The sequence below is a fragment of the Macaca thibetana genome, chromosome 9 (assembly GCF_024542745.1).
Source record: "Macaca thibetana thibetana isolate TM-01 chromosome 9, ASM2454274v1, whole genome shotgun sequence".
In the NCBI taxonomy this organism is placed as follows: domain Eukaryota; kingdom Metazoa; phylum Chordata; class Mammalia; order Primates; family Cercopithecidae; genus Macaca; species Macaca thibetana.
In genome coordinates, this window is record NC_065586.1 from 121,811,702 (window position 1) to 121,837,033 (window position 25,332).

At 45.4% G+C, this 25,332-nt stretch overlaps 2 protein-coding genes across 3 annotated transcripts in view; one reads left to right on the forward strand and one right to left on the reverse strand.

Annotated features, from left to right (window-relative positions):
• The window catches only part of EDRF1 (erythroid differentiation regulatory factor 1), a 46,067-nt gene extending 34,550 nt beyond the window's left edge, over positions 1-11,517 (forward strand). For both annotated transcript variants that reach the window (XM_050803712.1, XM_050803713.1), the window contains 3 exons: positions 148-263; positions 1,056-1,207; positions 10,683-11,517. In XM_050803712.1, the coding sequence (XP_050659669.1) occupies positions 148-263; positions 1,056-1,207; positions 10,683-10,854 (440 nt within the window). In that variant the 3' untranslated portion in view covers positions 10,855-11,517. The remainder of the gene's footprint in view (positions 1-147; positions 264-1,055; positions 1,208-10,682) is intronic.
• Positions 11,518-11,592: 75 nt separating this feature from the next.
• Positions 11,593-25,115, reverse strand: MMP21 (matrix metallopeptidase 21). The gene is made up of 7 exons (XM_050803811.1): positions 23,021-25,115; positions 21,187-21,721; positions 20,013-20,152; positions 19,614-19,755; positions 17,732-17,989; positions 14,919-15,091; positions 11,593-14,358 (listed from the first exon to the last, which is right to left on the reverse strand). The coding sequence occupies exons 1-7, from the start codon at positions 23,180-23,182 to the stop codon at positions 14,059-14,061; spliced, it is 1,710 nt and encodes a 569-aa protein (XP_050659768.1). The 5' UTR covers positions 23,183-25,115; the 3' UTR covers positions 11,593-14,058.
• Between the last annotated feature and the right edge of the window lie 217 nt (positions 25,116-25,332).

A 25,332-nucleotide genomic window follows, 5' to 3' on the forward strand; every position in this document is an offset into this window, starting at 1 on the left:
AAACAGAAGTTGGATTTAGAAGAATTAAGATTCTCTTTAGCTTCCTTTATAGCATTTTGAAAGTCTGAATTTTCATTAATACATTAACATTAGATGGGTTTCTAGATTTATATTAAAGAAATGAACATTTTGTATTTAACACTTTAGGTCAGAATAGCAATGTTGGAAAGTTGAAAACACTATCTGGGGCTCTTGATATAATGGTGAGAACCGAGCACGCATTCCAGCTGATCCAGAAGGAGCTTTTAGAAGAATTTGGCCAGGTAAATGGAGGAAATGACTGTCTTTGGATTTCGTTTGTCTTAAACTACATGGTGAATGTACATAGTGGGTATATTATGTGTGTGAGTATGTGTTTTATGTGTGTGTATATATATACACACATGTACATATGTATGCTGTGTGCTGAAACATTTTAACAGTGATTTGTTATATTTGCCTAGTAGAATTATTCATCTCCTTTCTTTAATTTGCAAGTATTTTAAAATATTTTTAAGAGTATATCTCAACAAGACCATAGTTAGCAAATTATAAAGTCTCAAGTTTTTTGTTGCTGTTGGTGGGAATTTGTTTTGTTTTATGTTTTAAAAGAAAAGGCCTCTGCACTCCTTTGTAATTTCCATTAAAATGCCTGGGAGCAGTTGAATGGTGACTGGGCCTAAGCAGGCTCCTCAGGAAGGAATTTCTCGTTTTCTGGGCATTCCGGCATTCGTGTTACCTTCTACTGTTGTAAGAGCTTCCTGAAGGCCCCATGGTGCACCCACCTATTGCTCTTCTAGCCCTGCTTGGTCAAATCCTGTGTGGTACCGTACATTTCCGTGTTGTGTCTAATGTTGCAAAGTCAGGATTAATTTCTTCTACAAAAGTGCCTATGCAGGCTGAGACATTTTAATTATGTGTTTTAGTCTATCAGAATGATCATAGGTGTGCTTTCTGTTTGTTTGTTTAGGGTTAAACATTTGTTAGATTAATGAAACTGCAGTTGCATCACTTGATACGGTATGAAACTACAGCTGTTGGGTAGCTCCAGGAAAATAACTTGTTGTTGTTTTTAGCCTAAGAGTGGTGACGCTGCTCCAGCTGCTGATGCTTCTCCTAGTCTCAATCGAGAAGAAGTGATGAAACTCCTCAGTATATTTGAGTCTCGGTTGTCATTTCTTCTCCTTCAGTCCATTAAACTGCTATCTTCAACTAAAAAGAAAACAAGGTAAATTAAGTGGATATTTGTAGGAATTTCTTTCCCAGCACCCTACCTATAAAAATATTCTCTACTAACATAAAGGAAAAATAGTGGCCAGACACATTGGCTCACAGCTGTAATCCCAGCACTTTGGGAGGCTGAGGCAGGCAGATCACTTGAGTTGAGGAGTTCGAGACCAGCCTGGCCAACATGGTGAAACTCCCATCTCTACCAAAAATACAAAAACTAACTGGTGTGGTGGTGTGCGCCTGTTAATCGTAGCCACTGGGAAGGCTGAGGCACGAGAATTGCTTGAACCCAGGAGGCAGAGGTTGCAGTGAGCTGAAATCACACCACTGCACTCCAGCCTAGGCAACAGAGTGAGACTCTGTCTCAAAAAAAAAAAAAAAAAGAAGGAAAGAACAGATAGTATTCTGTCTTGTCTTCTATGTGGATAGTTCAGAATTTTAAGTGGTGTTCCTTCTTGACTTGTTAAACTAGGTAAGAACTCTCTCCATGAAGCCTTCTATGTATTGAAATTACAAAAAGAAAGAAATCTTGCTGCCTAAGGGCAAATACTCTGTTGTTAACGTTTTCCCTGAGGGAGATGAGTAACCCTGGAATGAAGATCTGTGTTTCTAGTGACACTTCTGAATGTTGTGATTAATGGAGAGCCTGGACTGGAGTTTTGATGCTCAGGGCCAAGTGCAGAGTAGAGGACAGAACACGGAAGCAGGAGCACACACCTCCGCAGAAATGTTCTCGTGGCCTTGGGTTATCTTGTTACACTTACATTCTTTTGCCAAAGTTGTTATTTTGGCATTATTGATTTAATTTGAAATTTCAGTAGTAGTACTAGATCAGGAAAGTAATATAAATGATATGCCTTCCTTGTTTTTAAATGTAAGTGCAATCTGACCATACAACAAAATTTGGAAAATAGAGAAAAGGAAATGAAAACCATTTATCCTAATATCCATTGTTACCAGTTACCTTATGTATATTTTACCAATTTATAATCGTAGGGTACAGGTCATTTTTGTCTTTTTTTTTTTTTTTTTTTTTTTTTTGAGACGGAGTCTCACGCTATTGCTCAGGCTGGAGTGCAGTGGCGCGATCTCGGCTCACTGCAAGCTCCGCCTCCTCGGTTCACGCCATTCTCCTGCCTCAGCCTCCTGAGTAGCTAGGACTACAGGCGCCCGCCACCGCGCCCGGCTAATTTTTTGTATTTTTAGTAGAGACGGGGTTTCACCGTGGTCTCGATCTCCTGACCTTGTGATCCGCCCGCCTCGGCCTCCCAAAGTGCTGGGATTACAGGCTTGAGCCACCGCGCCCGGCCCATTTTTGTCTTTTCTTTTTTTTTTTTTTTTTTTTTTTGTTATATACAGTAAAATGGACTCTTTGTGGTGTATCCTTCTTAAAATCTTGACAAATGCATACCGATGTGTGCCTGCCACCACAGTTATGACAGAAAACAGTTCCATCGCTCCAAGAATTCTTCCTGCTGTCCTTTGCAGTCAACCCTGCCCCTGCCCCCAGTTCCTCAGGATCTCAGGGAGAAAGTTTTCAGTCTTTTACCATTAAGCCTCGTATCAGCTGTGGGGCTTTGTAGAGGCCTTTATCAAGTTGAGGATGTTTTCTTCTATTCTGAATTTGCTAAGAGTGTTTTTATCATGAATGGATATTGAATTTGTGTCCAGTGCTTTTACTGCATCTGTTGAGATGACCACATGGTTTCCCTTGTTTAGCCTGTTAATATAATGGATTACATTGATTCTTCAAATGTTAAACCAACTTTGCATTCCTGGGATAAATCCCAGTTTGTTGTGATGGAGTATTCTTTTTATGTATTACTGGATTCATTTTGCTGACATTTTGTTGATAATTTTTGTGTTTGTGCATAGGGGATAGTGGTCTACAGCTCACTTTTCTTATAATGGGTTTGTCTGGTTTGAGTATTAGAACAGTGCTGGCCTCATAAAGTCTGTGAGTCATGTTCCCTCTTCTATTTTCTGAAAGAGATTGTACAGAATTAGTACTAGGTCTTCATGTAGTAGAATTTACCAGTAAAACCATCTTAACCTGGAGTTTACTTTGTTGGAAGTTTTTAAACAGTGAGTTCAATTTCTTTTCTTGGATACAGTATTACTCAGGCTGTCTTTTTCTTGAATAAACGAAGGTCCATCATCTAAATTGTCAAATGTATAGGTTCACAGTTTCCCTTATTATCCTTTTAATGTCTAAGGGGGTTTGTGATGAGAGCTCTTCTTTTAGTCCTGATATTGGTAATCCTTCTTCTTTCTGTTTTTCTTGGTCATTCTAGCTAGAAGTTTATCAATTTTTTTTTTTCAATCTTTTCAATCTTTTCAAAGAACCAACTTTTGGCTTAATTGACTGTTTCTTCCCCTCATTGTTTCTCTCTTAAATGTCATCAATTTCTGCCCTTCTACTTGTTTTGGACTTAATTTGCTCTTTTTCTAGTTTCTTAAGGTGGAAGCCTAGATGACTAATTTGAGACATTTGTCCTTTTTAATAAAAGATTTTCTGCCAAAAATTTTCTTCTAAACCACTGCTTTTGCTACATCTTATATGTTTTTGTATGTTTTCTCTTTCATTTGTTTCAAAATAATATTTGATATCCTGAGACTTCTCCTTTGACCCATTTGTTATTTGAAGTGTGCTGTTTGGTTTCTAAATGAGACTTCTCCTTTGACCCATTTGTTATTTGAAGTGTGCTGTTTGGTTTCTAAATATTGGGGCTTGTTAGCTATCTTTCGATATTGCTTGCTAGTTGAATTCTGTTAATGTGCTGAGACCATAACTGTGTATGTTCTCTTCTTTCACATTTGCTTAGATTTGTTTTATGGCCTAGAATATGATTTGTCTTGGCACATGTTCCATGTGTACTTGAAAAATCTGCGTGTCCTGCTGTTTGGGGTAGAGAGCGTTGTGTAAATGTCAGTTAGGCTAAGCGTGTTCATAGTATTGTTCAGGTCTTCTATATTCTCACTGACTTTCTGTCTTCTGCAATCAATATACCAAGCGAGGAGTGTTGAAGTCTCCAACTACACTTGTGGATTTATCTGTTTCTCCTCTCAGCACCGTCAGTTTTGTTTCATATGTTTTTGAAGCTGTGTTAGGTACACACACGTAGGATTGTGATATCTGGGAGAACTGACCTCCTTATTACTACAGATATCCCTCTTTGATAATATAGCCACTCAGCTGTCTTTTGGTTAATGTTTTTTTCCATGTATGTCTTTCATATTAAAATTGGGTTTCCTGTAAGTAGCAATAGTTGGGTCTTGCTTTTTATTTTTTATTTACTTATTTTTATGTTTAGTTTTTTTGAGACAGGGTCTCACTCTGTCACTCAGGCTGGAGTGCAGTGGCATGATCATAGCTCACTGCAGCCTCAACCTCCTGGGCTCAAGCAATCCCCCACCTCAGTCTCTCAGAGAAGCTGGGACCACGGGTGTGCACCACCACACCCAGCTAATTTTTTCATTTTTTGTAGAGATGGGGTCTTGCCATGTTGCCCAGGCTGGTCTCAAACTCCTGGGTCAAGCAGTCCACCTTCCTCAGACGCCCAAAGTGCTGGGATTACAAGCATGAGCCACTGCACCTGGCCCAAGGGTCTTGCTTTTTAAGTCCAGTCTTACAATGGGGTCTCTAGACCATTCACATTTAATATGATTCTTTCTCTGCCTTCTGTTAATTGAATAGTTTCTGTGATTCCATTTTATTTCACTATTGATTTATTATCTGCCACTTTTTCATTATTTTGGCTGTTGACCTAGGATTTTGCAGTATACATCGTTAATCTTGCATGAGAGGCCACCTTCAAGTAATATGATGCTGCTCTACATGTACTGTAAAGACCTTGTAACAGTAGACTCCCAATTCCTTCCTCCCGTCTTTTGTTCTGTTATTATACGTTTTACTTTTATGTATGTTATAAACACATAATACACTGCTACTAGTTTTTACCTTATACAGTTATCTTTAAGAGCAATTAAAGAGAACAGGAGATTTTATTTACCTTCATTTATTCCATTTCAGTACTCTTAACCTTTTTGTATAGGTTTCTGTCTAGCATCATATTCCTTCTGCCTGAAAAACTTCTTTTAGCATTTAGCATTGCTAGTTCTGCTAGCAATGAATTCTGTCTTTTCAATTGAGAGAATTTTTATTCCTTTTTCAGTCTTGGAAGATCTTTGAGCAGAGTATAGAATTCTGGGTTAACAGTCCTTTTCATTCCATACTTTAAAGATGTCACTCCATTGTCTGTGGCCTGCCTGTTTTCTGACTGGAAGCCAGCTGTGTTTCCTACTTTTGTTCATCTGTTAGAAATGCATCTTCCTTGCCTGTAGGCGTCCCACCCGCCAGCAGTTTGACTGTGATTAGGCTTGGGTGTGTCATGATAGCTTTTACCCCTGGCTTCAGCATTTTTCTTTCTTCTGTTTCATTCTCTCGCCTCCTTGGTAGCCCATTATACCTATATTAGACTGTTTGATGTTGTTCCACAGCTCTTGGATATTCTGTTCTGGTTTTTTTGACACCCTTTTTTTCTTTTTGTGATTTAGTTTGGATAATTTCTATTGAACTATCTTCAAGTTCACTGATTCCTTACTTGGTTTTGTGTCATCTACAGTTGAACTTTTTGAAGGCATTCTTGGTCTCTGTTACAGTGTTCCTCGTTTCTAGCAATTCCCTGGGGTTCATTCTTACAGTTCCAAAGCTCTCTGCTCAAATCACCAATCTGACCTTGCATGGCATCCACCTTGTCCATTAGTGTCTTGAACATACTAATTATAGTCCTTTTAAATTACCTATGAAATAGTTCGAACATCTGTGTCATAACTAGCTGGTTCTGTTGATTATTTGTCTCTTGGGACTATGTTGTTTTTTCCTTGCCTTCCATGTATCTCTTGTTTGTTGAAAACTGAATACCTTATGTATGATAGTAGAGACCAAGGGAAATAATTTTTTTTGCCTGGAATTTTTTGTACTTACCCCTGCTAGGGCTTTAGTGTGGGAAGTGGAATTCATTTTTCTAGCCTGGAGTTGAGCTGTGGTTGAGATTTTTTTATTGTGATGGTTACCTTCCATGTGCCATGGGCTTCAAGTTTTCCTAGCAGTCCTCATGTGTAGGGTGGAGCAGGTCTGCAGAAGGTGATTCTTAATGTCTTCTCTACCTTCAGCTCTAGGTCTTTCTTTTGTTTTGCACCTTAGAGAGGATCTGTCTTTACACTCTCACAGCTCTTCCAGCCATATTCCACTGTCACTGGTCCTTTGGTGCCTTTTCGCCTGTTTGGGAGGGAGCAGGGAGTTAGCAAGGACTCCATAGTTGTTTAAGCCTCAGCCTAGGCAGACATTCGTGTCCCTGAGTCTCAGGAGTGTGGCCTTCCCACTGCTCCTGCACCCCCGCCTAACGCCCCAGAGTGTTTTTTCTGTTCCCTTCCCCTCTATTCATTGACTTTAACCCATGCCCTAAGGTTGACAGTGGTCATTGTCTTCCCCCACCTGCACTGAGGCTTTTGTTTCGTAGAGGAGAAGGGGTCCAGGTGGGGTTGCCGATCCCTCCTACAGCAGCTGCTGTTACCCTGCCATCGGTCTACACCAGGAGGGTTATTCTTTCAGGATTCTCACTGGTCTTTTATGTGAGAACTTTAGGAGGTCCTTGGAGAAAAGCCAGTAAGAAGATGTGAAGCCCCTGACTCCACAGAGGCCCTACACTTTCTCACCAGCCTCACTGGGCCCCCACCAACTCATTCACTATTTTAGCTAAATGCTTACTGGCATCTGGCTGCCTCTGTCCCGGGTAAGGAAGGACTGTCCTTTCTCTCCCTGCATCAGCCTGTCTCTCCTTAGATTGCAGGCCGGCTGGCTGGCCCACCTCTCTCATGGATTTAAGAAGAGCCATGACCTTGTAGTTTGCCCTGCTTGAGCCAGAGACTTTTTTCAGCTCTGCACCATGAATAGAAACTTCTTTCAGTAATTGCCTTTGGACTAAGTGCCATGGCTGACACCTGTGATCCCAGCTATTTGGGAGACTGAGGCAGGAGAATTACATGAACCCAGGAGTTCAAGGCCACAGCAAGTTATGACAGCACCACTGCACTCCAGCCTGGGAGACAGAGCAAAACCCATCTCTTTAAAAAAAAAAAAAAAAAAGCTTTTGAATAATTCTCTATAGTCTAAGGAGAGCTTTTACTTGGTGGTTAGTCCTCAGGGTCTGTACCATATCCTGGTTGTGGTACACAGCAGCCAGCGGGTGTTGATACACTCACTGTAATTTAGCGGAGACATCCATCTTTCTGAAGAGCTGTAAGGCAGAGCCGATAGTGCATATAGTTACAAGGCTTGAAAAGAATTCCTGCCTTTTTCTAACAGCAGTGTGTAAATTTTTAAAATTTGTATTGGTTTCCACAAGGGCAATATAAATATGTGATACGTGAGAAGAAGTGATTCATTGATTTTTCACAAGTCAATCATTTGAGTAATTTAATAGGTAATAGTTTCAGTTTTATCTTTTATAACTGTAACAGTCATATGTGTGACCTAAGTAATTTTTGTTTTAATGGAAGGTTTTCTAAGTTTCTGTTTATTTAGGTTATTAATATGCTGCTGAAAACTATTTTAGTGTAAAGTTTTCATGCATGATGTATTCAGTCTTATTTAGCTAATTTATATTGATTTTAAGGTTTATTAAACGGTTAAATGTGATACTGTGTTAATAAAATAAGCACCTTGACAGTTTCAAAACAAAAATATTAATTACTAAGTCAATGACTATTTCATTTTTCACTGATATGCAAATGAAAACATCTATAATTTTATTGTTAAGAGGAAAATAGCCTCTGCCACAGGCTTAGTTGTTTCACAGTGATACATGAACATTCTCTTTTGCAGTATAGAGGGAAATCAGAATGAGACCTAAAAGAGAAAATGCAGTCAGCCCTCTGTATCCAGGGATTCTGCATCCACAGATTCAGCCAACCACAGATTGAAAATATTAAATAAATAAATAAATAAAAAAATACAAATTTAAAAGCAATATAACAACTATTTATATGGCATTTACATTGTATTAGGTATTATAACTAATCTAGAGATGATTTAAAGTATATAGGAAGATGTACACAGCCAAAATGGAAATACTACACCATCTTATATCAGGTACTCCAGCCTCCTCAGATTTGAGTTTCCTGGAGGATCCTGGAACCAATCCTCCACAGATAATAAGAGGCCATGTTAAATAAATTTTTGTTTCATTTTTTGACTACTGCTTTTTCCACTTCATGCCCGCTGGCAAAAACATAAACAAGGCTTAATAACTAAAATCTTAAGCTTATTAGATTCCTATAGAATTAGAGTGAAAGATGCATTTTACTTGTTTAAAAAAAATTTTTTTTTCATTTTCAGGTTATGCAGGCATTTCATCATCATATGACAACTGCATTGGCATTGATCTGCTAGAAATTCTAGCAGTAGCAGTTTGTTAAGCCAAAGGTTTTTTCTTTTTTCTTTTGGAATTTAGAATTTACTCTTCTACTGTATTTTAATATTCATTGCTTTCACAGATCCAGGCCTCTTGACACTTTGGTGGCTTTGGGGTTTAATATAGTGAAATACCATAAAAAGTAGAAGTAATCTCTGAAGATTCAGGGAGCTGTCTGCTGCAGTGCTAAGAACAGATCCTTTAGATTCGTGGGTTGTTCCCATTAGATGTGTACATTTAATATTTGGTTAAGATTAGTAAAAAGGGAGATGAAAGAATGTAAGTTAGTTCCCTTTAGAAAAAACCTGTGAGATGATGGAGCCCTCTGAATAGGGGTCATAGGTCAGTGAAACTGCTGATAAGAATGCATTAAGGCAGGCATGATTTGTAGAAATTGGAAGATGAAGACTTAAAATTCAGAGTTATGGTTAGGACAGATCCAAAGATTTTAAGGTTATGATCCCTGCAGCCATCAGTTATCTTTAGGCACCCAACTATTAATAAAATGACAGTGTGATGTCATTGTCCACAAAGAATAATTCATCTTTCAAATGCCATTTCTAATTGTTAAGTGCTAATGCCTTGATTACTGTCAGAGTCATTTAAATTTTCTATAAGGTTATCAAAGGTTTCGTGACTGTTAACTCCCCGCATAACTAAAATACAGCCAACCTTAGGCCCAGATTACAGACAGGGATGCATTTACAACAGTCACTTCTGCTGTACTGTGGTTGTTGGGAGAAGGCAGGAGGAGATCTGTCTGATAAAATAAGTGGGAATTGGAGGGGAGAAATGTCTAAAGGCAGCAATGGGGATCCTGTGGAGGAGGAATGGAGCCAGGAATAAAAGAAAGGGGAATTCCTGGGGAAGGGAGCTCTGCACTGCTGGCTGCTGGCTGGCAGGCCTGAGGCAAGCCCTTGGGTGAAGGGAGAAAATTTGTGCCCCGAAGAGGTGAAAGAGTATAGCATTTGAAATTGGAAAACATGACATTTTGACCTTAATCCAAACTATTAACCCTTCTGGGCCTTAGGTTTTACATCTGTAAATTAAAAATGCTAGTCCTTGCCTATCTGAGGGGATGGGATTATTGTAAGACTCAGATGTGGTCATGGACACTGTAAAGAGTTGTGGAATTGTTATCTGTTACCTGGTTATGTGAGCCAGGGGTCTGCACCTGGACTCATTAAAAAAAAAAAAAAAAATGCTAGATATGAACTGCCACGGAATTACTAGTCTTTTCCAGTAGTAACAAAAATAGAATTCACCGATCCATCATAAGGGGTAAATGTTTTCAGGACAAACTGTAAACTGAAATAGTTTTAAGGTAGAGTACTGTCTGGTACTCCTCAGCTGAGGGGCAGTCTTCACACAGAATTGCACTGACATTTTTAGAGTAAACTGAGATGCAGCAGTTCTTGTAGTTCAGGAATCCATGTTTAAACCCCAGATAGTTCTAGCTCTAGAGATGGCAGTCCAACAGTGGCTTTAGATGTGTGTTTGGGACACAGGAAGGCGCTTTAGGCGGAGCTTGAGGAACAGAGGAAATACCGCATAGCTCCTTCTGTGTCCTCGCCCAGCTCCACTGCGTTTTCTTCATGGCTGTCCCGTCTGTCACTCTCTTGTTTACTAGTGTTTCCCCCAGTGCCTCCGCTCCCCTCCCCCAAACTCCTACCTCAATAGAATGCAAATTCCGTAAGTCAGGGGCTTCTTTTTGCCTGTTTTGTTCTCTGTCAAGAGTAATTCCTAGTACATAATAGGCATTCAAATGTCTATAAAAGGAATGAGTACTGGATTTCATTGATGTATTGAAATAAATGTGTAGAAACAGGCCTGTGAGCAATAGGTAGAAGAAGGCAGGTCTGCACCCGGCAGGAGAGGAGCACCTGCTGCTCTGCGAAGAGTGACTGGTGGGCTGTCACTGTCTGGTTTTCTGGACCTCTGAATTGTCAGTAGGCATTGCTGGTCCCTTACCTGTCTCTTTGTCTTTTTTAACCCTAGCAATAACATCGAAGATGATGCAGTTCTCAAAACCAACAAGCACATTTACTCCCAGCTTTTGAGAGCAACTGCAAATAAAACTGCGACTCTTCTGGAAAGAATCAACGTTGTCGTCCACCTGCTGGGCCAGCTTGCCGCCGGCAGTGCAGCGAGCAGCAGCACCGTTCAGTGACTGCACAGAGCCGTGTCCCAGACACGCTGTCAGTGCCTTCAACACGGAGCCGGTTTGTTCATTCGGTGCTTTGTTTCATTAAATAATAGGGAAATATCCATTTAAAACAGGTATATCAGTGGAAACACAGAGTTATTTTAAGTGACAGACAAATTACGGTTGAGTTCTGTGGCTTCTTCACTTGAAGTGCTAACATCAGAATCAAACTTAAAGCTTCCACTATTTGTTTCTTTAAGAAGTACATAGTACCTCAGTATTCACAGACTTGCTGTGATGCAGCTACACTTTCCTATTTTTGAAGTATGTCAAGCTACATGGTCTAAGATATGGTTATTTTGGATAAAATGTTACTTTGGTCAAGAGAACTTTTATCCAAATGACATTACAGGTTCAAGTGGGTTAAGGAGACTTCCTGTGCATCTACAGTGTTTCCTTTTAAATTGCCCAGGAAAAAGGTGTGTTCTTCATAAGCTTCAGTGCAGGATTTTTCAAAGACTAGCTGTTGTGCAATTGCTGTATTTAATGCATGTTCTGAAAGGATTCACTTTTGACTTTATATGACAGTCGATCAAGAGCAGGTACTACCCCTTGTTTTCATTTTAAACTTGAAACTGTGAATAAGGTAAGAAAACTATTTTGAATAAATAAACTATTTATTTAAAATGTCTTTGTATTTTTCCAATTTTCATTCTTCACATTGAGTTTTGAGTTGAACTCAGTCTAAAATTAATAAACTTTAAAAAGCAAAGCTCAGAACATTAAAAGTAAAATTCTGCTGTCCACTAAATTCTCCCTAGAATATTTTACTTATTGCTGCTGCTACATGGCTCTTGTCCAGTTACACACAAACATCCCCTGTTATTTGTAATGGCTATAGTACACAAGGCTGTTTTTGTTCATAATTCATGCTTTCAATTTCAAGGCAGTGTAACAGATAAAACAGGCTCTTTCAAGGTGAGGTGAATGTCTGGACTCCTGTGCCTGACACCATTGTGGGTAGGTCTGCTGCCTAGGCCTGGGGGCAGGCGCGCTGGAGGTTCGGCCAGCTCCCTGCAGGCCCTGCACGGTGGCCAGAAGCCCCTCCCACACCAGCCAGCCCTCCGAAGGAATTCCAACTCTACTAGAAAATTGTTTGGAATAACTGGTTTTAAGCCAAATTTTTACAGAGCTGTGATGTAAAAGAGACTTCTTTCTCTTTTACAGAGATTTTCAGGTGTTTTCATTGGCTGAGATTTTTTTGTTAGTTTTGAGACAGGGTCTCAGTGTCACCCAGGCTGGAGTGCAGTGGCACAATCTCGGCTCACTGCAACCTCTGCCTCCCAGGCTTAAGGGATCCTCCCACCTCAGCCTCCCAAGTAGCTGTGACTACAGGTGTGCACCACCATGCCTGGCTAATTTTTTGTAGTTTTAGTAGAGACAGCGTTTTGCCATGATTGCCCAAGCTGGTCTCGAACTCCTGAGCTCAAGGGATCCACCTGCCTCGGATCCATCCACCTCCCCACCATGCTGGGGTTACAGGTGTGAGCCATCACACCCAGCCCATTGACAGTGAATTAACATCCATCATAGCTTAGCAGAATTCTCTCCTGCCATTTGTCCACTTAGTTGTTGTTTACCTAGTTTGCATTTTTCTTGGAACAGATATGTATCAGTTTGCACAAATTAATCACTGAAACATTTAAAGTTTTGCCTGAATTCTAAATTGTAAAGCAGTTGTACAAATTCAGCAATGTTTCATTTCAAGACCAGTGTCATTCTGTTTCCCCTTGTAGCAAGTGTACACACATAATAAAGCTGTCTTCGCCCTGCTAGATAAACGTAGACACTTCTGTGGATTATGATCAAAGATGATATACCATCTTTTGGGTTAGTGAATTCAAAAGCATGTTCCCGCTCAGGCAGGACTGAGCTGGGGTCAGGGGCCTGAGGTGCTGATCTTTTCTCCCGCCCCCTCCTTGGCTGAAACAAGCTTTCAGTCAACAGGAGAATTTGTTCTTAAGCAAGAATAAATTCTAGTTATCTTCCTTTGTCAGAGCAATAACATGAAAGTTCCTACGGGGGGAATAAAGATCCTTATAAAATATATTTGTAATTTGCTGTTTTTAACTTAAAATTTCCTAAAGTACCTGTGTTTCCGCTCTTCCTTTGGAAGAAGAATTTGGTATCTGTGGCTTGATCATGGAGGCTACTGAACCCATTTCAGTTAATTTCAGATTTTGTTCACATCATTACAAATGACATTGGGTTTTCGTTTGGGTTAAGAGTTAATAGCGATAGTATGTAAAAGTTGAAGGGATATACTGCCTGTCCTAGATATAACTGATACTGGAAAAATGAAATGATCCAGCTAGCTTCAAGAGTCTCCTTTTGGTAGTCTGGTCTTTAGAACCTAAGTGAACTGTCATATAGAGTGGCAGGAGAGAACACTACATGAATTATAGTGAACCAGCAAAGCTGTTCTGTTCAGGACCATTTGGGTTGCAGGCCTGTGTGTTCAAACAAGAGGGTGCAACTCATTTCAGAGCCCAAGACCACCACAGTGACACAGAGGAAGTGCAGAGGGCCCTGGGCTGGGAGTTGGAGATGAGGGCCCAGAGCTACCATTGGGTTTGACTTTTGGCAGGATACAACAGATGAACTTTGGCTAATGTGACTGGAAATGTGTACAGTAGCATCCATCCTGCCACGCTGACAGAGCTGTGAAGATCAAGAGAGAAATAAACGTGAAAACCTTTTGTACACTGTCTTTAGAGAAATGTCATTCTGACAGGGACTATGGAGGGCAATCCATTTGAATCCCATGACTTTCCCATTACATCCCTCAGTAAAATCATCTCCGTGCCATCTCCTTCCTTCATAGCTTGACCCAGGGCTCTGGCCACCCTTCCAACTCCCATTAATCAGGTGGGCAAACAGTTGGGATGGGCGGAGCCCCACAGAGTAGGAAGCAGGCGAAGATCATTGGATGCTTAGTTTTTGGGTTTCTTTGTTTTTTTTAGCCTTTCTAGGTTATGAATTATGTTTTCCCTGAGCAACTGATTTTTAAATGAAGTATTTTAAAAGTTCAACTAAGGCTTTTCCCATTGGGTTTTAACTTACAGTGCCATATTTGCTTTAGCTACTGAAAATCTGGTTTTCTTTGTAAACAATATCAGAATTTTTCTCTTAGCGAAGTCCTATGACTCCATTTCCCACTTTTTCTTATTACATGTTCAGTGTGGAGATATGGACATCACAAACATCAAACCACTTCTCTGAAATCAACTTCTTAGGAAATAAGCCATTAGCAGGAAGCCAGGAATTCTGTTGTTTGTCCTTGTCATTAACTACCTTCCAGTATGCATTGCCTTTGAAAAAGAAAATGGAGTTGTATGCGTAGGAGTAATAAGCGGAATCTATATTTCTGAAAGGATGGTTTTGTGGTATTATTGCTGGAAAAACTTCAGTAATCTTCTTTGGATAAGAATTAAGTACTCGATTTCTGTTGACATCAAATGCAAATACCTGCAAAGCAAATAAGATAGACTGGCTCTTCTGAAAATCATTAATATTTTTAGGTTAATTTATAACAACGAGACAAGACTTTGTACCAAATTCTTTAGACTTGAACTTCTTAATTTTCCATCATGCTCTGCCATCGCTATTTAGATCTGAAGTGAGTACAAGTTTTTTGGGTTTTTTCTGTACCCAGTCTCACTCTTGCCCAGATGGACTGCAGTGCAGTGGTGCAATCACAGCTCACTGCAGCCTCGACCTCCCAGGCTCAAGTGATCCTCTCGTCTCAGCCTCCTAGGCAGCTGGGAGCACAGGCATGTGCCACCACACCTGGATAATTTCTGTATTTTTTGTTGAGACCGAAACATGGGTTTCACCATGTTGTCCAGACTGGTCTCAAACTCCTGGACTTGAGCGATCTGCCCACCTTGGCCTCCCAAAGTGCTGGGATTACAGGCGTGTGCCACTGTGGCAGGCCAAGTACAGCTTTTAAATACAAACTTGACCATCTGACCAATCTCTATTAGGGATGACAGAAGCATTGCTCGGCTGAAGAGCCTTCTACTTACAAGGGACTCCTTGAAGAAGTAAATTAACTTCTGTCTTCGGTCGTAAAAGGCTGTGTCTAGGGGACTTGGGATGCCAGGAAATCCTTCTGAAATCAATTTGGGATAGCTTTTTCCTTGTTCATCTTCTGTAAGGGCCTGATCCTTGTCACTGTCATATCTCCAGTATTGATTTCCTGAGAGCCAAACAAAATACGTGCATATGGTTTATTACTATTAAATCATGTGACAAAGCGGACAGTTTTAATCTAGGTCTCAGCCAATCCTGTACAATGTGTTGCCATGATTCTAGGAGAAAGCAGGGCTTTCGGCGTCTGAGTGAAGCCTCCACTCCGCGATTTCCGAGGTCTTGAATTAGTCCTACATTTAACCCAAGAAGTGCATTTTTCTTGACCGTCACTGCTGCAGTTGGAATGTTGGTTGCCTTTCACAGCAAAAGGAAACCCCGCCCCATGAACGTCATCCTCCCAGCCCTCATCAAAAGCAAAAACAAAACAGCAAAAATCCTGTCTTTTTTACCTTAGTATCTTAATGTTTTTTTCTTCTTCCTTTACAGTCTAAAGATGTTCCTTTTAATGTTAGTGGCCCAAGGCTTGGAATCACTTTCCTATCCTAATCAATATAAGCCCTCTTGTTACTGAAGAAATCATGATCCTTATGATTGGATTATACCTTGAGTGTTTGAGAGTCCTCTAGTCCCCCCACCACGCCCACCTTACAAATAAGGACACTGGAGTAGAGAGCTGAAGTGACTTGTCCACATTCAGACCGCCTAGGCTGAGCCAGGAATGCAAGTCAGGACTCTCAAATTCCACTCCGGAGAGGCTGCCCACTGTCCTACGAAATGGAACTTCGCTCCATTTTGTTTCAGAGTTCAAACGCTCATTTCGTGCTCTAAATCAGTAGGAGTTTATTTTAGCCTCTTCTTGTTAGTTCCTAATCCTGAATATTTGGTATCTTGCCAACGGAATAGACTAAATCCACTCAGATAATTTGGTGTTCACAGCTCACAGAACTCCCCAGGCGGTACGTTCCTTAGCAACCAAATATTTAATACACTTGGAAAAGTTCACTATTGAGAACAATGCGACGTATGTCCAGTTAGAGATGCAGTTCACTCTAATAGGAATTTCTTTTAATCCAAATTATTCATAGCAAATTAAGATGTCTTTAAAGCTCCAAGAATAAAATACAGCTGTATTGTAGTAGTTATCCTATGATGACCTAAATCTGTAATTAAGATTCTTTGAGTGTTGCCAACATAAATTCTAGTTTGGAACTTCTTAAAACCCTGAAAGATGTGCTTCCAACTCTGAAAGACCTGAACTAAAAAAAGTCAGCTGTAAGGCAATTTCTTTATGTACTGAACTAATTCTTCCTTTGTGTGATATGAAGGAAAACTGAGACCAAATTTATATACAGGATCCTTATGGTAAAATTTGCATATAAAGTTCATTCCGTTTGGCTCTTGCCTTGTTAAGTCTTTTTGAGCAATTGAAAGCCCTATGGTTATTTACCAGGATTCAGGCAGAGGGGCTATACAACTTGTCTCTGGGTAGGAAAGGGGAAGGAAAAAGCAGTGACCACAAAATCATGTTTGTGATCGGACTCTGTGCTGTCTGGTTTTGCAAAGGCAGCATGCTTCGTGCACCGGGCCCAGGGTACTGGATGAGACCGGGGGTGAGTAAGGAGCAGCGGTAGTAAGAGTCCCAGACCTGCCTTTCTTTCTGTGTTCCCCATGACCCCCCCAGGCTCCACCACATCAGTTTCTGTCTTCCAGCAAAACACTGACCTTCCCTGTTGAGCAATCGCCATTGATGGCTCATGGCCTGCTCAGCAAAGTCCAGCCCTGGCCCTGGCATTTGAGGCCCTCTGTGGTTGGACCAACCTGCCTTTCTAGCCTGACCTCATCCCGGGTAAGTCTGTCGCCAGCTTTGATGGACCCCACTCTCACAGCTCTGCGGCTTTTTCACTCCCAGCCCCACGGCTTTGCTTCTGCTGCTTGTCTCTGACCATTTCCACGCCCTCATCCACTCTTCATTCTGGGTGCCTTTTTCTGGGCATCCCAGATCCCACCCATCCTTGAGTCTAGGCCAAGACCTGATTCTTGGGGCGCCAGCACCCAATTCCAGGTGGCAGTGGTCACCTCTTCTGCTTGGTCTGCCCCTTAAAAACACTTCTGTTGCTAGATGTCCAAGGTATTTTTTTTTCCCACCAGAACCAGATTAAAACTGCAGGGCAGGGCCCTTTCTTACAGTTTTTTGGCAGCCACCTTAGTACCTAGTAGAGTTCATTCACTCATTCAGTGACTTAGTGCCGTCTTAAGAAGATCAGGGGCTGGGTGCACTGGTTCACCCCTGTAATCCCAACACTTTGAGAGGCCAAGGTGGAAAGATGGCTTGAAGCCAGGAGTTCAAGACTAGCCTGGGCAACACAGTGAGACTCCCATCTCTACAAAAAATATATATATATATTTTAATTAAGCCAAGTGTAGTAGTGTGTGCCTGTGGTCCCAGCTACTCAGGAGGCTGAGGTGGGAACAGCACTTGAGCCCAGGAGGTCGAGGCTGTAGTGAGCCATGATTGTGCACTCCAGCCTGGGTAACAGTGAAACTCTGTCTCAGAAACAAACAAACAAAAAGCCAGAATAGAACCTAATCCTTGTGCCCTCAGAGCTTCCAGTCTGATGGAGCAGATAAAAATTAAGCAAGTAATGACGAGAGCATTACAACAGATTCCTTGGTAGCGGCTCAAGACATTCCTTCTGAGTGCATTCATTTAACAAGGGAAATTGAACCATCCATGAAGAATCTGTACCTCGAAAAAAATAACGTTCATCTCTTTTCCATGTCCAGATGTGAACAAAGGCATCTATGTTGTATGTTGGGATTCCATGCCAGCCAGTGAGGATTTCGATAGGGTCCCCATAGCGTGTCCTATTATTTCGATTTTCATAAAGCCAGTACCAGCTGTTGCGGAAGAAATATGTGCTAAATCTCACCATCACCTCTCCATATTGGTTTCTCTCTTTGCGAATCCAGTCAAATGCAGTATCGAATGATCCCTCACAGGAGCCTTAAAAAAAAGTCACTTGTCACATGGTACAGAAACATATTTTCCTGTGTGACTTGAATGAAGACAGTTGCAAAGCTGGGGCTTTCTATAAAAACACCTTAAAGTAAGACACCATGTAAGACTGAAGTGAGGCCAGGTGCAGTGGCACATGCCTGTAATCCCAGCACCTTGGGAGACCGAGGCAAGATTGGTTAGTTCAAGATCAGCCTGGGCAACATGGTGAAACCCAGTGTCTACAAAAAAAAAAAAAAAATATATATATATATATATATACACACACACACACATATATATATACACACACACAAAAATTAGCTGGGTATGGTGGCACGTGCCTGTGGTCCCTTGGCACAGGCTACTTGGGAGGCTGAGGTGGGAGGATTGCTTGAGCCTGAGAAGTTGAGGCTGCAATGAGCTGAGATCAGTCCACTATACTCCAGCCTGGGCAATACAGTGAGACCCTATCTTGGGAAAAAAAAAAAAAAAAGGTTGAGGTGGTGAGCAGAGGGAGCTGGAGGTGCCAAGCTGCCTGCTACAGTCCTGGTTCACAGCCACATTGTGGCTTCATTCTTCACAGTGTCCCAGGCCCCTCTCAGAAGCATCTCAATTTGGATGCAAAGTTATGTATGGTTGACCACCCTAAATATAGCTAGTGAATGCCTCCCTTGACGCCTTAACGGCAATTTGACTTCATTAGCGGGAAGAAGTTTGATTCTGGGCTCATGTAAGAGTAAGGTTTCCACTGGGGCAAGTCCGTGTGTCCTGCCTGTTATTGTCTCCAAAGACACACAGTGCTGAGAACGGGGGGATGTGAGAACAGAAATGGGCTGGTCTCTGTTAGGGACTTTTTTTTTTCAAGACAGAGTCTCCCTCTGTCACCTAGGCTGGAGTGCAGTGGTGCAATCTTGGCTCACTGCAACCTCTACCTCATGAGTTAAAGCAATTCTCCTGCTTCAGCCTCCTAAGTAGCTGGGATAACAGGCGTGTGCCACCGCGTCCGGCTAAGTTTTGTATTTATGGTAGAGACAGGGTTTCAACATGTTGGCCAGGCTGGTCTCGAACTTTTGACATCAAGGATCCGCCCACCTTGGCCTCCCAAAGTGCTGGGATTACAGGCGTGAACCACTGTGCCCAGCCTAGGGACCTCTGAATGGAAAAGAGGAGGACAGCTTTATTCCCTTGGGCCTCTGTGTTAAATCACTAACCACTTTAATCAACCACTAGAACGTTTGGCCTAAATGATTTTAAATAGAGATTAGAGCTTATCCTGGCCAGGCTAAACTCAGTTTCTTTGGGATTGCAGTAAACTCCCAGGGCTTCCAGTGTGTGCGTCTCTGGTGGGATGCCATAGCATGGGTGGGGGGGCCTGCTTGTGTTGAGAAAAACACTGCGTTCACTGTCCTCCCTGGAAATGCATGTGGCATGTGGAAGACAGGACACAGGAGGGACTGGCTGTCAACTGGGCAGAACCACTTTTAACTAAGAGAATGGCATCAGGGAGCTAGAGGACGGCTACCCTTGGGTGACATGAGTTGTACAACGTTGTGCTCTTGGACCCAGGTTCCCGGTGAGGAGTGAGCGGGGTCCTCCGCGAGCTCAGGGATGCCCTCCCCAGCAGTCTTACCATACAGCTTTTGAATTGCTTTCCTGTCCGACCAGTCCAACTCGAAGGCAGGTTCCTGGGGAATGTAATTTGGTTGCATTATGGATCCCGTCCTGTAGGTGTGAGGCAAGCCCAGGACATGGCCAATTTCATGGACGGCCACCTAGAAGGGGACACACACCATGGGCGCTAGGTGAAGCCTGGGCGATGGATCCCTGCGTAACAGACGCAGGCCTGTGTTTCGAGAGGAGCGGTGCTTGTGAAGAGGGGAGCACCAGTGGAACTGGGGAGCCGTCGTCAGACACAGATTTACCTCCTCAGAGGATGCAGACGCTACATGGGAAAAGCTTGGACTTTTTGGACGTCGGCCCATGAGCACTGCTGGTGTCTTATCAACACGAGCGGCTCAGGACCACTGACCTTGAGAAGGCTGATGCCCATGTCACTGGTGGGAGGCGTGAAGTGCTCGTCGTCGTCGAAGTGAATGTCACCTAGGCGCCAGGCGTGTGCAAACTCCTGCCCGCTCCCATCGAAGGCCCGTGGACAGCCCAGATGCCGGCCTGGCGAGGGGGAGAAGGTCCAGGTGCAGGATGAGTGCCCCACATACAGACTCCTCACCTAGGGGGTCCCCAGCCTCCAGGAACCGGCAGCAGAGGCAGACAGAGCGACAGCTCCTGGATTAAGTCCTCAATGTGAGGAGGGTGGGAGACGGTTTGTTTATAAACCGTGTTTACTGTCAGAGACAGAGACCAGCAGGCACCAAATGCCTGGGAGCAGAGCAGAGGGGGCCTGGGAAGATGGCAAAAAGGCCTCACCCGGACAAGATCAGGGCCGGATCCTCGCCTCTGCGGAGGTCATGAAATACTGGAAGCCGGGTCCCTTAAAATTTGTCTTTTTCAGCCCACCGTGTCCCTGTACTTCTCACCCTGGGACATTAACTCAGTGAGACCAGAAGACAGCCCTGTGCACCCCTGGGTCACCGATGGGGCTGAAAAGCGGCTTGTCTGCTTGCTGCTTGTCTCTGACCACTTCCACGCCCCATCCACTCTCCATTCTGGGTGCCTTTTTCTGGGCATCCCAGATCCCAGCCATCCTTGAGTCTAGACCAAGACCTGATTCCTGGGGGCGCCAGCACCCAATTCCAGGTGGCAGTGGTCACCTCTTCTGCTCGGTCTGCCCCTTAACACTTCTGTTGCTAGATGTCCAAGGTATTTTGTCCCGCATTTGTCCGTTTGTACGGGGGAGGTGGTGGCACCTGTGCCTGACCCCGGCCTGTCCCGAGGCCCGGCTGCTGCTCCCTAGGAAGCTGGAGGCACAGGCAGGGAGCCGAGTGGGACGTTCAGGAGCAGCCCGGGCAGCAGCCTGCGCCCAGGGCCAGCCGTAGTGTCCCCATAGGCCACACCGGGTTCTCTGCGGGGTGACCACGATTCTGACAAGAGGACGCTGACCGGAGGCTTCTGCCTGCTGACAGGTGCGCCTGGGACAGGCCGGGAGGGCTTATCCCCCTATTCTGCAGGTGGCCGAGGCGGGGGTTGGTGCGCCAGGATCCCCAAGGGGCTGGGGCAGGAAGGCCAGGAGCCCGGGGCGCTCTTACCTCTCCCAAAGCCCAGCTTGATGTCGACCGCGGCCCCGGGGGCGGCCAGGTCCTCGCGGAAGTCCAGCGGCGTCACCTCGCTCCACATCCTGAAGGCCAGCGCCACGATGCGCCGCTGCTCGGCCGCGGACAGCTGGCTGCTCAGGGCCTCGCCCAGCAGCCTCCAGCTCAGCGTCCTCTTGGAGAAGGCCCGGGCGGCCCCGCCGTCGGGGGAGCCCCGGGGCTGCCAACCCCGCCGGGACACGGACAGCGGCGCCCGCGGGGAGCGCCTGGAGCGGGCTCTGGGGGGCGGGCCGGGGGGCGAAGACGCGGCGACGGGGGGCGGTAGGCGCGTGTCGGGGACCCCGCAGCGCGGCCGGTTCATGGCTGCCAGGGTGGCCGCGTCCAGCTCCCCACTGGCCGGCAGCGCGTTCGCCCGCTGGAACCTGCGCACCGCCGCGGCCAGGGCGGCGCCCTCGGGGGTCTCCGGCGGCCCCTCGGAACTGGGCCCCCAGGCCGCCCGCAGCCCCGACCAGCCGTATCTGGACAGGAACCGCTGGGGGAGAGAAAGGCACCCTCATCTGGGCCGCCTCGGTCCGGGCCCTCCCGGGCTGCCCTGCCCCAGAGTCTAGAGAGACAGAGACATGGGGAGAGACACAGAGACAGAGAGACAAAGAGACAGAAGCAGAGAGACAGCCAGGGAGAGACAGACGGAGATAGCAATAGAAATAGGGAGGGAGATACAGAGAGAGCAGCAGTGAGGGACAGAGACAGGAGACAGGGAGCGAGTCCAGGGCGCCGTCCTGAGTGCGGGCCCTGGATGGGCACCAGGCTGAGTCAGAGGCGCCCCAGGGCCCGAGGAGCAGGAGACCTGGGCAGCGGGGTGGGCGAGTGCCGGGAGGAGGTAAGAGGTCGGCGCAGTGAGGAAGGAAGACGGCTTCCCGAGGCCATGCGGGGCGGGTCGTGGGGGGCAGGTGGGGGTGCCAAGGAAGGCCGGGCGTGGCCACACCGCAGAGAAGGCCAGGGTGAGGCATGTCCTGAGAGCTGGGAATTCGAACTGAGGGGCTTGGCAGTGGTTGGGTTTGAGGACCCGGGGGCTTCCTCATGGCCGCACCGAGGGAGGGAGGTCGGCGGCCCCCATGGTGCTGAGGGCCTGGCTACAGGGCGGCTCTCCTGTTCTCTGCCCTGGCCTCTGGGGCACCATGGGAGCTGGGGATTGGACTTGACCCTGAGCATCAGCTCCTGGCCTATGGTGACCACAGGACCACGTGCCAGGGCAGGTCAAGGGACCTCATGGGTCCACTCCCTGTCCCCAACCACGACTCTCTGGAGGAGGGGATCGGCTGCATCAGACCTCTGGGTGTTTCACCACAGACTCAGGTGAGGTCCACGGATGCCACCCCAGACAGCTCTCTTAGGATCCTCACTATTGCGGTGTTGGGGAACCTTGCGGGGCTGTTCCCTTCTCTTCATCCAGAGACTGGCATGGTGAGCAGCCACAGAAAACCTTCCGACAGTGCCTTGGCCACTACAGTATCACATGCTTGCCTTTGGAAAGGCACTTGGCATTTCAGTCTGTTGTCTGTGCATGGACATTTCTCTCTCACTAGGGCTGACCTGTGGGGTTGTCGAATCAGGTTAACACTGGATTCATGGTTGTTCAATAGGAGCCACAGGAGCCACTCCTCCCTCCCAGCCCAGCCTGCGTGGCCCTTCTCTGCCTCGGCACAGTCGCCATCCTGGCCTGTGCCTGTGCGTGCGTGTGCACGTGCCTGTGCCTGTGAGAGCATGTGCATGTGCCTGTGTGCACGTGCGTGTGCCTGGGGGTGTTGCTATTCTTCCAGCTTCCTCCTACCTGAGCAGCGTGGAGGTCGGCAATGGGCTTGGCCTGGCGCAGTGGGGATGGCTCCAGGTCCGAGCGGTCCCGGCTGTGGAAGAGGCTCTCAGGCTGGGTGGACCAAGGAGCAGCCAGCCAGCAGAGCAGCAGTGTCGGACGGAAGATGGAGGCGGCGAGCATTGGCCTGGTCTGAACCCTTGCCCTCCCTGCCTGCTTCGTCCCCGTCCCCGTCACCTCTCCTTAAGGAGCAGAACCTAGGGTGGCTTTTATAAGCTGCCCAGGAGGGAGCACCCAGGTTTCCAAGCATTTCTCACCCAGCCCTGAAGTGTGCCCATTAGGAGGCCACGTGGCAGGCCATGGGCGTGCTGCCTTTGAAGACCCCAGGCTCACCTTTCTTGTTGGTGTGAGAACTCCTCTCAGCCTCCGGAGTTTGCCACCTCCCCGGGTAATGACATCCTACAGTTGCCAGTGCCTGTGGATTCCATTTCTATGGAGATGTACTGTGGGCAAGTTTGCCGCTAAATGAGCTGTGGAATTAACAGAGGCACGAGACTGCACCCCTAACAACGTGCCTCTCAGATCTGAGCCTGAGTTTAAAAACGCTGACCGTTAGTTTGCTTACAGTTTGGGTCGCTTTTTTTTTCTTGGCGAACTGGGGTTTGGAGAGTTTTAGTTTGTTACTCAGACTTTTTTTTGTGTAGCTTTTCTTCTTTTTGTTTCACTTTATATAAAGGAGATCTTCTCAGTAGATAGTATAAATTGTAAAAGTACTGAGAATGACGAAGAAATTCTGTGATTATGGTGGTGACATTTCAGTGAACATTCTTGCAGATACATATGCGCAGGTGCCTAGAAAAGTATTTGTGTGTGTCTCTCATTTTACATGAACTCTAGTCTCTATTCCTTTCAAGTCAGCACAATGTTTTTTTTTGTTTGTTTGTTTTGGGTTTTTTTGTTTTTTTTTTGAGACGGAGTCTCACTCTGTCCCCCTTGCTCCCCCTTGCTAGAGTGCAGTGGCCGGATCTCAGCTCACTGCAAGCTCCACCTCCCGGGTTCAGGCCATTCTCCTGCCTCAGCCTCCGGAGTAGCTGGGACCACAGGCGCCCGCCACCTCGCCCAGCTAGTTTTTTGTATTTTTAGTAGAGACGGGGTTTCACTGTGTTAGCCAGGATGGTCTCGATCTCCTGACCTCGTGATCCGCCCGTCTCGGCCTCCCAAAGTGCTGGGATTACAGGCTTGAGCCACCGCGCCCGGCCCAAGTCAGCACAACGTTACAGGCACTTTTCTGTTTCTGAATGTGAGTGTTTATCGTTCTAGTTAATGACTGCACAGTGGCCCATTCTGTGGGTAGAGATCCGTATATGAGGATAAACTACAATCACCTCGGCCCGCTCACTTTCCCCTCATGGAGAAGCCTCAAGTTTCTCTGGGATCCTGAAGACAGAACCTTCCCTGAACTGGGCTTTTATTTGAGCAGACGTCCTCCAGAGAGCACAGACTGACTGGGCCACAGCTGTCCATGGGAATATGGAGAATCATAGAAATATGGAGAGGCCAGGCGCAGTGGCTCAGACTCATAATCCCAGCGTTATGGGAGGCTGAGGCAGGAGGACTGAGACCAGGGGTTTGAGACCAGCCAGGGCAACACAGTGAGACCTCATTTCTACCAAAAAATGTTTAAAAATTAGCTCGGCATGGGCCGGACGTGGTGGCTCACACCTATAATCCCAACACTTTAGGAAGCCAAGGGGGTGGATTGCTTGAATCCAGGAGTTCAAGACCAGCAAGAGTTCAAGACCAGCCTGGGCAACATGGTGAAACCCCATCTCTACTAAAAATACAAAAATTAGCCAGGTGTGGTGGCGTGCGTGCCGACAGTTCCAGCTACATGGGGGAGCTGAGGCTGGAGGATCACTTGAGCCCAGGAGGCTGAGGCTGAAATGAGTCGAGATCACGCCACTGCACAACAACTTGGATGACAGAATGAGACCCTGTTTCAAAAGGGGTGAAAAAATGGATAGAGTGAGGTGTGCCACTTGCAGGCCTGAACTCTAAGACCACCCTCGTATTCTCTGTGATTTCTTCCCTCAACTCCTGACCAGATGCAGAGCATCCCGCAGAAGTGGCTTGGATCCCTGAACCCCCTTGTGGAAGGCCACCCGCAAACCCTTGACTGCTCTGTGACAGGAGCAAGAAACAACTTTATTGCTTGGAGCCTAAGATTTGGGGTTGGTGGGTGCAGCAGTTAGACAACCCTAATACAGGCCACTAAACGCTTAGTCTGTCCCCAGAAGGACCCGTAACATGTTCCTCGTTCCCTAAGACCTGTC